The 15593-nt window shown below is 31.4% G+C and overlaps 1 protein-coding gene across 4 annotated transcripts in view; it reads right to left on the bottom strand.

Moving 5' to 3' along the window:
- Positions 1-6560, bottom strand: part of LOC143052809 (uncharacterized) — a 163582-nt gene extending 157022 nt beyond the window's left edge. For 3 of the 4 annotated variants that reach the window (XM_076225915.1, XM_076225916.1, XM_076225918.1), the window contains exon 1: positions 6358-6560. In XM_076225915.1, coding sequence (XP_076082030.1) covers positions 6358-6366 — 9 coding nt within the window. In that variant the 5' untranslated portion in view covers positions 6367-6560. Of the gene's footprint in view, positions 1-3563; positions 3747-6357 lie in introns of those variants that run through there. The other variant, XM_076225917.1, reaches the window with a different exon arrangement.
- Between the last annotated feature and the right edge of the window lie 9033 nt (positions 6561-15593).

Below are 15593 nucleotides of genomic sequence, written 5' to 3'. Positions count from 1 at the left end.
TTAGATATCAGAAGCACATTTTTCGGCTGAAAAGGAAGTACCAGATACAAATCCTTATTTTTCAAATTCTTTGCTGTTTGCAATAACGTTCATTCTGTCAATACATCAAAGTGTGCGATTTGCAAGAAACTATCTGATAAAAAAGTGATAACATTACATAGCATTGCATCTACTGAAAGGATGACAAATCTAAAATTGTTTGATGTTAAAGCAAGCGACACTGAAATGATTTACCAAAAAGAGCAAGCGAATTTGCTAAATACTGCAGTTTATAACGGGGCTTATTTGAATATAATTGACAAAAAGACAAATAAACACTGATAAATCTGCGAAAGATTTGGCGTTTAAAAGAGAAGTTGAAACTACAGAGAGAGTTTCAATTATATTGTTACATACAGTCTCTTGTAATGTCATCAACATTAACAATATACAATATAAAAAGAAGATATGGTATGATTACCAATGATACAACTCTCCACCAGAGATCAACAGACACATACATTAACAACTATAGATCACCGTACGGCCTACAATAATGAGCAAAGCCCATGCCAAATATTCAGCTATAAAGGACCCCAAATGACAATGTAAAACAATTTAAACGAGAAAACTTACGGCCTAATTTATGTACAAAAAGTAAACTTAAAACAAATATGTAGCATATCAACAAACGTCAACCACTGAATTTCAGACTCCTTACTTGGGACAGGCACATACAAACATAATGTGCGGGGTTATAAATCTTTTTTACTCGATAGAATTAATAAGATTTACTATAATTTCTCTAACCCCAACGTTAATCTTGAGAAGCACTACAGGGCTGCCGTTGTGTTCTCTGCTTTGCAAGGACAATGTTAATCTAGAATTGTATTTTCTAGCGATATTCTTTGTATTAGATATGCTTTTAAGGCAGCAAATAACGTAAATACAGAATTAAAATTGGCAGCTTCAAGGATAAAAGACAATTAATACTAGTTTATGCGATTATTTCGTCTTCTCAATACTTGTCACCGGTATTCAGCTGTTCGTCCATTCTATTAGTGCATGCGTGTGTTTCCACTTCCAGCTTTTGTTGGCATCGGTAAAACGTCGGTATACAACCTCCTAAGGACGAATCATAACCGCTTCATTTAAAATCTGTAGCCTTAACAAATAATGATATTGATAGTTGCTGCAAAATGACAAGCTGGAGCTAGTTTTCTGTGAGGGACACATGACATCAGACATCCTACACTATCTGATTTGTTCTTACAAAGAGAATACTAATTCCAGGAAGCATGCGTTTGCAAAAAGTAGGGTTCCCTTGCACTTATTTGTGCTTTTGTCAAAATGTAAGTAGTTTCAAAAATAAATAGGACGCATCAGCCAACATAACTGTTTACACAGATTAGTATCATGAAATTGCTTTAGTAACTATAATTTGATTTTTCAACGTTTAAACTTGTAAAAAAACGGTTATGTCTATTTTTTTATATTTGTTATATAACACGCAAATGAACCTTAAACTGCACACATAAGTTCAAAATCAGGTTTGTAAAAATGGTATTTGATGTATAATATAACAATTACAATGTTATCAATATAGAATCGTGTTAGTAATTAGATAATTAATCTTATTATCTAGCTATGCCGGTATTTGTTCTATGAACGTATAGTTGAACCAAGCTAAAATATCATAAATGAACTGGGTGAATAATTCGTTTTACTTTTACATACGAATAGAAACTTAAGAAAATACAACCGATTAGACATTTAACAACATCTGATCAGAATTACAGATACAACATCACAACTAAATACATTGATGTTGGATTACCAGTATCCTGACACGTCTTATAGTAATGCGAAATCACACTCATCAAAACAGTCAAATTCGGGAATAAACTATTTTCTGACCGATGATAGACACTATTATAAAAAAAAAACATACAGAAACAATGACATAATACAGAAACTTTTTTAAACTTTTTTCGTTTGTTTTAATTTCATTTTTGTAACTGTGTGTTCATGTTGTTGAACCAAATATTTTAAAATCAAAATTTATGAAATACAGTACCAAATATAATTAACACTTTATAAGTTTGAATCGTCCGTAGTTATATTTTTAGTTTATTATCCGACATTGTGCTAAGTCTGTAATCTTTCAGCAATCTATTGGAAAGTAGAATGCTTCTGCAAGATAAATATGGGCTGTTTTTGACCAAACATTACAAAATGTATGCATTTCCTATCATGCATTTCCTATCATGATTTTCTTGATAGAGGGTTGCTGCTCACAAGGAAGCTATTAAACCAAGAGTTCCAAATAGTGAAGTTGAAATCATCACTTCGTAAATTTTACGGACGCCATCACGAGTTGGTTGACCGTTATGGAATAACCGTTTCACAAATGATATCGGATATGTTCCTTACGTCGTAACTACAATCCCCTTCCCTTTTATGAATGTGACCTACCGAATTAGACTATTTACCGGATTTGTTATCACATAAGCAACACGACGGGTGCCACATGTGGAGCAGGATCTGCTTAACTTCCGGAGCACCTGAGATCACTCCTAGTTTTTTGGTGCGGTTCGTGTTGTTTATTCTTTAGTTTTCTATGTTGTGTCATGTGTGCTGTTGTTTGTTTGTCTTTTTCGTTTTCAGCCATGGCGTTGTCAGTTGGTTTTAGATTTATGAGTTTGACTGTGCCTTTGGTATCTTTCGTCCCTCTTTTACACATATATCGAGTACTAGCATCATGAAGTCATGCTAAATTACTGCAATCTTCACAGTTTTGGCATTTTAGTTAAATTTTAGACGGTTTCCGTCTGAAATGAAAGTGTCTGCTTATGTGTTCAATCGTAATATTGAAATATAAGTTGTATTTGATGATGATACATAATATATATAAAGAATGAGGATTAACACGGATGCAGCCACTTTCATTTCTGACAAAAACCATCTGAAAAGTTTTTTTGGCATATTTGATAGATTTTCCATAAATAAGCTTCAATCCGATCGTTTTTAATGACTAAAGCAATTAAAATAATTCACATAAACTAATCGAATCAATTGAAATAGACACTTAAGTGTTTAAAAAGTGTCTAAAATCAATCGTTAGATGAACTTGAAATTTGAGGCCAAAATCGGCCCTTACTGTAGCATATTAATATATTGCAATAAAAAATCATAATATCTAATAACATTTGTAGATTTAGCTACCAAAGTCCTTATATTTGTATAAAGTAACATTCGTTTATAGTGGAAAATTGTTTTAACGTTGAGTAAGCTACAATTAAAATTTGCTTGCTGGTCCCTCTCTGTGATTACCATTAGATTACGCTAGTTCATTTCCCAATCAACCTATCATACGATTTTCGTTCATAGTCTTTTTCAAAAATGATGAACGTTTCCTTATATAGGTATGTAATCATTTTAAACGTTTCAAATTTATGAAATTATATTCGTACATCAATGTTTTTGATACACCAATAACAAAAACTGAAATATATTGCATTGATACATTTTGTAATTATTCAAAATTATATCAGAAACCTAAACATAATTATAAAATAATGAACCTGTTAAGGGGAGAGAATACTCTCATAACTTTTTCGAATTGGCACATAATACAACGGAATGTCACTCTTGCATACAAATGGCACATCAATATAATTAATTATCTGAGCAATCGGCCTCCACCTTCAATGATGATTCTAAATTATAAATATAACCAAAAGTTGTTAATCTATAGATAGTTAAAACTAATGAAAGCTAACCCACTGTAAAAAATATTTCTTTGCAATTTTTTAAAACTTCCTCAGAAAAATATTCGAGCCACTTGACTCTCATAGCTCAAAAATAACGTTTTTACACAATATTTGAATAAAGTAGTAGAAGATTATTCGCTTCTCAAAGTGTAAAACGCAATAAAAATCGTATGCTTGCACCATTCTACCGAAATACGGATTTAATTAAGTCCTGAACATTTCGACATTTCTTCGTATACTTTGATCAAAACCGGTCTTAACCAAATCAAAAGTACGTGTTAAGATCCGACTAAATACCTTTTTTCCGATATGGTCAGGTAAAGTTGCTACTTACTGTCGTGTTTAAACTATATAATCGTTAAAGATTATCATGATTATGTTACTAAGAATCATTCAAAGATACCATATTACTTTATAAATTGTCTTTTTTTGTAATTTCATCTTGATCACATAAAGAATAATGGTTTGATATGACACTATGTTTAACATTTGAATTATAGATAATGTAGTTTTAGAATTAATGAAATAGAATCGTCTGAGAAACCCGAAATCCAGTAATCATTTTGGTCAGCGACATTATACAGGTATGGCAATAAAGTGTTGATCATTGAACCAATACAACTTAAATAATTATATTAATAACCATGTATTAATAAAGTGAGTCATATACATTATATGGTGTTTAAATGTTTTAACCGTTTAATACAAATTGTAAAAAATATGGAAATACAAAAGAGAAGAATGACACATGTTGTTTTTTTTTTCATTTTGTAGATATTGATGTTAACATCCATTAAAGGAACTACCTTACGATAGTTTTTTTGCCTTAAAAATAACTTTACGATTGTTGTGCACACTGAAGAATCCGCGAAGCAGTTTATTGAAACAGTTGTGCCACATGTGTAGGGTTATTTCGTTCAGATAGAACAAATGTTATAATGTTTAGTCTATTCTTATAGTTTAATTATAATTCAAAATTCCGGTTAATAGGAGTAAATTAGAATAATATCAGACTTTGCCAGGACTTTGTACAGTTATACCACTGTTCCGGATTAGGTGGATGGATGAGATCCCGCCAACATGTTTAACCCTGCCAAATTATGTATGTGCCTGTCACAAGCCAGAAGCCTGTAATTCAGTAGTTGTCGTTTGTTTATGTGTTACATATTTGTTTTTCGTTCATTGTTTGTACATAAATAAGGCACTTACTTATCTCGTTTGAATTGTTTTACATTGTAATGTTGTGGCCTTTTATAGCTGACTATGCAGTATGGGCTTTGCTCATGATTGAGGACCGTACAGTGGTGACCTATAATTGAGTATTTCTGTGACATTTCGGTCTCTTGTGGAGAGTTGTTTCATTGGCAATCATAACACATCTACGTTTTCAGTACGAGATTTTGCATGATACGACGCATTTAGAAAATTTAAATATAATGTTAAATAAAAAGACAAAGCGGAATCAACAACTGAATGGAAACAAAACAAAATTCATATTAAAAGGTTATCCAATATAAATTGATATTTACATTAAAAAAAAATTAAAGTTTAAAATCGGCATTTAATTGTAGAATCTGAGATAAATTTAAATTCCTTCAAACACATTAATTTTAATGACCTTCATGTCATAGGTACATATAATATCTTGAGAAATGCTTAATTCCATTAATATTTGTAATCCCTACTAGTACTGTATTCATTCATAAAAACGTCAAACCTTCTTTCAAAAAACAAAATTTATTGGGTCGTGAAGTTTATTTTCAAGATACGTTGTTTGTTAGAAGATATGTCAAGTGAAATGGTCTGATACATTCTAATTTCAACAAAATCGTCAGTTCTTAGAGTTTCATATGAATTTCAGTACATCATTTCAACATGTCTGAAACCACAAATAAATATACATTGAAGTTATTTGTATTGACGTCAATATTGTGTAGATAATTATCAAATTTAACAAATGGCTATGTGATGCAATTTAACCAAAATGGCCTTCGACGTCCTTTCACAAATGAAGAAATGATTCAATAATATAAGATGTATTATGCAGGAGATTTGAACATGTAGAAAGAGTGCCGATTTATCTGCGCGATACAAACATTATCCTTTATTTTGTAAGTATACTTAGACATTGAGTGTATCAGCGGCAGTGGAATTTTTCGGCACATGCCTATTTACGACGACGTACATACAAAACATTGACTCATAGTTAAGAGGATAAATGTATGTGTTTACTATTGATCACATCTTGAGAGTGTTCTAAATCAAGAGTGAAGTGTTTAAATGGCCTGAAAACAAAGTTTTATTGCAAATTGTGATAAAAGGAAAACATTGTGTTTTCCGTAATGATATGCCCATGTTACATATGCTAAATACACTTGTTTTAATTGCTAAATATACTTGTTTTTATTCTGTCTTTTAAGACCATTGATATCGCGCCTGGCTTTGTTATCATGGTATCTGCATTTATACGAATAAATATTTTATTTCTCACAGCTAATAATACGAGTTTTAACTTTCATTCATCTCTCAAAAATTCTTGTTAAATTATTTAAAAAAAGGATTTTACATGTTTCACACAAAGCAGAACAGCGATGGAGATTCTTACCTTTTTCATCTTTTTGTGTCTATTGTCGTTGACTAAAATTTATATTCTGTTACTTAAAGTTCTTTTTTTTCCTATCAATACGTTCGCAGTATGAAATATCTAGAGGTGATACGATTTGTATTTCAAAAGAAATTATTGAATAGCTGGGTGAATTGTGTCACACATCATGCACACGACCTCATATGATTTTTTTTTAAACTATCCTTTCATCGTTGAGGAGTCATATAACACTGACGAACAACAATTCTATTTAAGGTATATAATTACAAGTCTTTACAATGAAATGACAGTTTTAGAATCATTGATCACATTTAAAATGTTAGGTTACAAGGAAGTAATTATATACACAGGCTTTACAATGAAATAACAGTTTTAGAATCATTGATCACATTTAAAATGTTAGGTTACAAGGAAGTAATTATATACACAGGCTTTGCAATGAAATGACAGTTTTAGAATCGTTGATCACATTTAAAATGTTAGGTTACAAGGAAGTAATTATTTACATAGACCACAATGGTAGCCTTATTTGATTTGGACTTTTCACTATCAAAGATCCATTGAAAAAACTTTCGAATTCTGAATTATCAAAACCTTTGGGTGTAATTTCAGTGGTCAAACACATATGGTGCTGCAATTTTTTTGATAGAAAAATGGCATCTTTTAAGGGTACTCAACGGTTCTGGAATTTTCGAAATAGTATGAATGAAGAAAACCCCTTGCTTAATTTGGAAAAGACTATGTTGCTTTTCTTAGAGAGTTGACTCTAAATTTCTCGCTATTTCTACAACAATGGCCAACAACCATTTCTCACTATTTCAATTTTAATTTCTAATAACCAAGGCAGCAGAAAATAAATTAACTTCGACCTATAATCTTGAATGTATAATCTAGTTGGCGCCAGTCATCTTTATTTACTTTATTTTAACCTATATACACATTTCACAATATCAAATATTTACCTTCATTTCACCTCTTGATTTATACATGTATGTTTATTTCGATGTTTACAATGTATATGTGGTTGCTGCATCGGCAAGTGGATTCATCTTACGATTGTTAACAAGCTATTAAACTTATTTTAAATCGATATGGGTAGTTATGATTTTTCGATATTGTTTTTCCTTTGCTAAGGAGAAGGTCCGGTAAAGGCCCATTTTTGACTCAAATACAACTTACATTTAAATATTAAGAATGAACACAATGCGGCTACTTACATTTAAGACGAAAACCGTGAAGTTTTCAGTAATTTAGCATTATTTAATGATCCTACATGTAGTACCCGATATATGTAAAAATAAACTGCCCATATTTATGTCGCTGACGTATTCTACTTTTACAAAAATAGCTAAAACTTTACGTTATAATAATTTTGTAAAACTGATATATTTTGAGGCCAAAAAAATGGGTATTACTGAACCTACTCTTTTCTGTTGATAAGTTATGTATTTTTATACATGTATGTAACAAAAGAAACATAAATTGAAAAAAATAAGACAATCTCCGCCACATTTTATGATTTTTGTATTCAAGTTTTTTTATTGGATGACCATTTGATAAAAATCAGATAGATTTAATGAACTTTTATAATATTTGGAATAAATGCCTATTACTTCATACGGCACATTATGTATACCAGATTTTTGTAACAAAAAAAATAGTCACCAAATGTGTATTAGTCATTCAACTAATGAAAAAGGGTGAGGTCATTTTTTTTTCTTTATGTAGTATCACAAATCCGTTAAAATACAATTAGAGATAAAAAGAAAAACAACCCCCCCCCCCCCCTGTTCCAAGTCAAGAACTTCCGGCCGTTGTAAGCCTTGACTGATGTTTAATAAAGGGTAATTGTATATATTTCGAAGTTTATGTTGACGCCCATTATCACTTTACCTGTACATTTTTTGTTAAAGAAGCTGAAGCATGCCTGAAAATGCGGAATTTTCTCGCTGTGTTAAAAACATTTTGGTGACCATTGTCTGTTTGTTTGCTCTTTGTTCGGGTTGTTGACTCTTTACACATTTCCCATTTCCATTCTCAATTTTATATAAACCGTAATCGATAGCGATTTTTTAGAGCCCTCCGGTGAGGACCTTGCTTAGATTAATATACTAAAAATGTCGTTAATTAATCAATTTGATATAATTTGTTCGACCATGCTTTACATGTAAACGAAACAAATGCTCGTATTCACGTCCTACACGTTAAACAATAGATATGCCCTTTGATTTTGGTGTTTCATACGTAAATTTCAGTTAGGTTCAGTTAGAACCCATGCTACTGAGATATCGTGACACCGAATCGCCTGCACGGCAGCCGTCCCACTTGACCACACGACCACCTGGGCTTCATAAAAATGAAGCTTTCGGTGGCCGGGTGTTGCCTTTCCACGTCATTTTTAAATAGATGTTATGGGGCAAAATATTTTACCTTGCATTGTATGGAAAAACACAGGAAACCGAACATTTGATACTTATTCCAAAACCTCACCTAAGTACATCTTAAAGTCATCTCAAATCTTCAAAATAACAGTTCACAACAATGCCAATTTCAAGAAAACAAATAACAGCTCATTAGTCAATAACAGTTATTTAACGGTTATCCCACTCGGACTTGGTGTGTCAGTGTAAAATCATCCCGATGGCCGGACACCAGAGGGTGATATAATACTGACACACCAAGTCCGAGTGGGATAACTATTTTACAACCCAGCTGTTTAAGAGTAGACGAAAAAACATTTACAATTCATTAGATCTCATTTAGAACGTCAAATAATCATTATAATATACTATAAATCTTGTAATATGATTTTTACCCTTTATGACCCTGAACACGATGAGTAGATATCAAACAATGTCAAATGGCCAATCGGCCAACACTATATTGCCAATTTATAAAAAAAAAATCGCCCAACTCTTGTTTACCGACTCGCCCCACTTTTGAAAAAGTGTGAAATAAAATTGAACAATCAGTCTGACAACTCTCTAATTAACGAAAAAGGTTTAAACCCCACTGAATAAGCCCTGCCAACTCGCCCCATTTATAAAAATAGCTTGCTTCCTTTAATTATGTTAAATTACTGATAGTTCTTATACAGTCCTCCTGGTGAAGTGGTATGTGTCGTGGATTGATATGCTAAAGGTCTTGAGTTCGAATCCCAGCATATAGACTGGTATTTTTCTACGTGAATTTTGATAGATAGTCTTTTCCGTATAATTGTATATTCAAGTTTTATAGTGGATTTGACATTCCCACCAAAATGTTACAGAACAAAGGAAAGCATGCATAACAAATAAACTCAAACTGGGGTGATCTGGTAGGTGTGATTCGGCTCAGGTCAACCCTGTTAAAACAAAGGAGCTGGGATGTAACAGAACATATATCTTCAAAGTAACAGTTAAAAATAGTTAAACAATGCTAAAATAAAATCAACAGTAAAGATCTTGCATTCGGTCTCAAAAATAAAATCAAAACAAAATAGAATCAATTCTGCTCATATGAAATATCCACCAAATATATGCTAGGCATATTTTGTTTCAATAACACACATTTTTTGCATCAATGCTCTTAAATATTTGACACTTTTAATTACAATATAAGAGCACAGAACCTGGACATAGGTGCACAGGGTCAGGACATAGATGCACAGAACCGGGACCGTTTTTTAAAACACCAGCAAATCGTCAGGACAATTTCGTTTTCCAAATCTGCACGTCTTTTGCAGTATGCATTATAACTGCCTGAATCTACTTCATTTTAACTTTGGTTGATAGTTGTCTCATTGACAATCATACCACATCTCTTTTTGTATATCAAAAAACATCTTGGTGTTATAGAAGAAATGTTAATGTGTCGTTCAAAATTGTTCCACACTAATAGTGTCTAACCAAACCTTCGAATAATTCAAATGAGATTACACACTGAATATTTAATATATATACGTACATTCTATACAACTGCTCACAGTCTACAAATGTGTTTACCGGAACTTTACGGAAGTAATCAAATTGGAGCTGATAAAGCTAAAATAAAACAGAAAATAATTCATTTTAAAGATCGACAATTAAAGAATCTTTTAGACAATAAAGTAAAGTATAATCTTAAGTATGTTTATAAGATTTGTTCAATAAAAAACAACTTAGGATTTAAGACATTCTTAAAAAATGTTTCCTGAAGGAATATAATATATGTAACTGACTACATGTTATCAACGTTATTAAAAGATGAGTATTCAAATTTACAGATCCTTTATTTTAATAAATATCATGCATGTCAGAACAAGAGACTATGTGTATTTGTAAAACAGCATGAACACAAAGTCACACAACCGTATTGTTATTCATTTGGGTACGTAAGTATTGGCTTTGTCAATGTAATCTTAATCCATATACCCTCCGCCGATGGTGAAACACTTATTTACTAGAAATCTTTTCTTCGGACATACATTGCCTATTTGGGAACTATTGTTTCTAAATATTTGAAACATTTGAAAAGTTAAAATCTGATAATCTTAAAAATATAGCACAAATTATATGCATTTCAAACACATGTACGTTACTACATTATTCTGAAATACGTCTCTTACAAAACGAATTATAAGCAAATGATCTGTAAATGTAATATCAACAGAAAATAAACCAAACTATTAGTAATTTAAATAGTTCAATATATGAAATAGAGCTTAAAATAAATGTGTCAAAATTTGAATCTAACTAAGAATAAAAAAAGAAACACAATGTTACAGATATTAACATTAATAAATACATCTATTCATAGATGTGTTCAAACTGTAATGTGACAACAATCGTTTGTAACTCTACGTTTTGAATGAATATGTTTGATATTGTTTACGTTTACAGATTTGCAAACTGAATTACTGAATATCATACAAGTAATATACATTACAAACATACTGAATACATGTGGTACCAATTATATATGTAATATTTCACAAAACTAACTAATTGTATGTACATACAGGTACTGTAACAGTGGCATCTCTTTACAAAACTGAATATTAATTTCTGTTATGTTGTTAAACTTGAGATCTCTAGAAAAAAATCGTCAAGTTCCAGTATTATTCAATCATAGTTCTGCTGGTGCGGGTTTTACAATTAAAAGTGACAGATACATAAGATTAACCAATATAATGTTACCTTGATTAACAAAAAAACGTTTAATATCGTTGGGAGTGACAATATGTTTCTACTAAATGTTGCAAACAGGAATGTTTGTCTGCTATTGTAATGTGAACATGAATATTGAATGTAAATATTTTGGTGTATTTTCAACATTATGTTTTACAAATTTTGAGCATCACAGTTTGTTTCTGTTTCTCAAGTCTGCATTAGTTAGAGGTATAGGGGCGATTGATATCTACCAAAACATATTTAACTCGTCGCATGTTTGCACCTGTTCAAAGTCAGGAGCCTCTGGCGTTAGTAAATCTTGTATGTTTTATAATTTTAGTTCATTGATATGTTTTGGGGTTTAGTATGATGTACATTTTCACTGAAGGAATACTATTTTTTTTTATGAACCAGCTGAGGCCCACTTTCGGGTACAATATTTACTCGCTGCATTACAGACCCATTGGTGACCTTCGGCTGTGTTCTTATCGTTGGGTAGGTTGTTGTCTCTTTGAGAATTAGAACCACTAATTCAGGCCCGGTCGGACAGAACATACAAGAAAGTAGTAAAATATTTTATACAAAATAGTTCCCACGTATAGTTGTATCTTTGTCAATATCGGGTATGTTTGAGTAGATTTGGTATCAAATGAAAGCTTTGAGATTTGGGATCACTGTAGAACCCTTGTTGAAAGATTTTTTTTGTACTATCTAACTTTCTAGGACCAGTACAATCCAATATACAATTAAAGGTATGTTGATTTTTTCAGCAAAAGTCATGATTAGGTAGAGTTTTGACATGATATAACTGCCACTTTATTTGCACTTAAGACAAAGTAGCCATTAATGCTTGAAATTGCATAATTTAATATACAAAGCAATGGTGCTATGAACAGTCAGGGGCATTACTTAAACAATTACCTATACAAGTAATGTTGAAAACGAGGCTATTTTAAAAATTACTTATATAAGTGACTTTTCTAAATATTATTTTTATAGGTTTCCAATTATAAAGATTTTACTAGCTGTAACATATTTTCACAGTCATCTGGTTATTTTTCCCATGAAATATAAAATCTAATCCTTCTGAAACACTAATAAATTTCTGATGCACTTATCTTTCATATCGACGCTTCTTTGTCAAAGATTGGTCTCTTGGGACTATTAAAATATCGTTTTCATAGAAAATCTCGAAGGTAGACAGATATAGATAGATAGAAACTTGTGAATTAATTAAGACTTGAAGTTATTTATAATTTGTAACCCAAAATAATTACACATGTTCCTTAAATAAGTGTAATTACTAATTCTTTCAAAGTTGTATAAAATAACTTATTCAAGTTATATTTTTGTCATTATTTTTAAAGTAACTTTTTATGTCTATAATCCTCTCAAATATAATAAATTCTGAATTTTATGATTTAAAATGATGTCAAAATTCATGAAAACTTCAATAGACATGTTTCTATTGAAATTTAAAATAACTCTATTGAGTAATTTTATAATTTTTAAAAACAAAAATTACCTATTTAAGTAACTTAAAAAGTTACTTGGTTAAGTAATGCCCCTGACTGATGAATAAATGGTTTTATACCTTGATATATCCCCCCTTTCCATTCTCAATTTTATTTTAATGGTAGTAACATTATGAGATAACTGTATTGTTTTTTAACCTTAGTCTTCGTAAAAGGTACGCGTCGCTGAGTAAACTCAATTTGCGACAGTTTAATCAAGTTTCACGCAATCCAAGCTGAAAATATAATACAGTTATCTCTATTATAAGGCCATATTCTAAACTAACTTCCATTTGGTAAATGCAATAAATGAAAAAGTCCGCGAAACTGTTGCAACGTCTTAAGCATCTAAACAATGTGACGTCAGATGTATACTGTGGATGTAAAACATAAATACTAGACGTGTGTTACTTGCGGTACGCTTCAGAGCGGTTTCAATATAGACAAAAACAAGATTTTGAGGCTCAAAATGTGACTTTTTTGTTTATTTTTTTAGAAATTACACACCCTAAATAAATCGGAATTCAAAATGGTGGCTTTCTTAGTTACAGACTGGTACAACGTGGAATCTAACCACTCAAAATAATTGTCAACGTCCAGTGAAAATCATAGTTACAAAAGAGTTGCACTAGAATTAGTTTTACTCCTTCGATTTGAAATGCGTGCAAAAATCCTAAGAGTCAACTTTAGAACAGAAGTTATCTCAGATACATATTTTATCATTATTATGTATGATAAATTATCAATATGGGTACTTACAGATAATACGTATCAATAAGAAGTGATGGAATGCGTCCCAAATATTTAGAGTCACAGTTAACGTTAGAGCCTGACGAATCATCAACACAAGAGCAAGTCGACGGACATGTTCCTTTTACTAATCCAGTACTGACCACAGCAAAAAAGAAGAGAAAACTAATGTCCATGCTCATTATAATCATTTTACATCGCTGAAAAAATTAAAAAAAAATCGCACTATGAACACATTCACAAAATAAGAAATAAGAAAAGATACATATTTAGTAATAAACAAAATTTTCACAAACATAGACTTGGTTCTAAACAGATCATTGTATCGGTCTCATTCTTTATTTAGTTTTTACAAACCTGCTCGTGCATTTTTCATTGTTATTCAACGCAAAATAATTATCTAAGAAACCTGGGACGATCTCATTTCACAAAGGATTTCTATTGTCTACTTATTGTACCTCTAACCTTTTTACCCGATGTAGGTCTTTAAGTTGAGGGTCAATTTACTTAACGTTAATCGGGCATGACTAATTAGATATGCCCTCTTAAAATCAGGGGGTCCGAAATAGGATCGGCAAAAAACACCCAGCAAAATGTCTTAAGTTACAATTTAAGAATTTGTTTGATTCAAAGTGCTTTTGGTTGCTTAAATATCTCCGAGCAATAATCAGGCGGTATTTTGTGGAAAGATGTTGGCTGCAATAGGAATTTAATAATAAAAAAAGTCCATATCTCATTTACTTATAGTGGCCGTTATGTGATTGTAAATTCATGACGTTTTGTTTATGGCTTTCGTCTACCGTGGAGAGAAAAGTGGAAAAAAGTGGGAAGGAGGGCTAATAGCTTAACTTACGAGTTCTATCATTATGGTTCAAATCTATTCTATTACGGCATACGTTTTACCTCTAGCGAACGCTGTGCCTTATTGTAAAAAGTGCCACTCTAAATTTGTAAGCATTTGATTCAGATTGATCCACTTTGAATCTAGTCGTGAATATGCATGACATATTTGCCACTGGACACAAAGGATCAATAAATTAATCAGCTTCATTTAGTGATGTATAATCATTTGTCCTCAGTTGATTATAGTCTCAAACAGTTTTCCAATTTTTATATATTTTATTATTATTTACATTTGAATTTTTATGCTTAAATCTTAGCATTTCTTCCATCATTTTTCTCTTTGCATTTAATCTTCTTTTTTTTTAACATTTAAAAAAAAACGTTGTCGAAGTACACATCAGGGGTTACATTGTATAATTTCCAGCAAAACTAATAGGGGAGGGACTAGAACAGAAAACAATCTTCGTTGAGTGACAATAACTCATATATTGAAGCGGTCAGTGAGTTGACGACTGTCTCGTCTAGGTGACAACATTTGCTGTTTCAAGTTTATTTATATCTCAGACTGGTATATTATAGTTGTCATAAAAGCAACAAAAAAATGATAAAAAAAAGGATGACAACAATTTATAAAAAGATTCAACTTATTTTGGGCGTTTCATTTATTTTTATATTGTCTTGCTGATCGGTTTTGTTATGTATTTTTTTTCATCTACTATAATTGTTCTAGCAAAAGTCACAAAAAATGTTAGTAAAATCAGCCACGGGACTTATATTGGACAAAGCTGCGTATTTATATAACCAATAAGCCAAACGAACGCACCCATTTAGCAAGGGTATACTGTGGGACGGGAGAGGTCCAGAGATGTCAATATTTCTATACCTAAACGAATCATTTGGTTTGGAATAAAAGAGATAAAGGTATACATTAATGCGACAGCAACCCAAAGACACAGATAAATAAAAATATTTACAGTCAACATTCAGTCTTTTTTTTTAT

Source organism: Mytilus galloprovincialis, chromosome 11, assembly GCF_965363235.1.
Source record: "Mytilus galloprovincialis chromosome 11, xbMytGall1.hap1.1, whole genome shotgun sequence".
Taxonomy (NCBI): Eukaryota; Metazoa; Mollusca; class Bivalvia; order Mytilida; family Mytilidae; genus Mytilus; species Mytilus galloprovincialis.
This window is presented reverse-complemented; position numbering and strand designations above follow the sequence as displayed.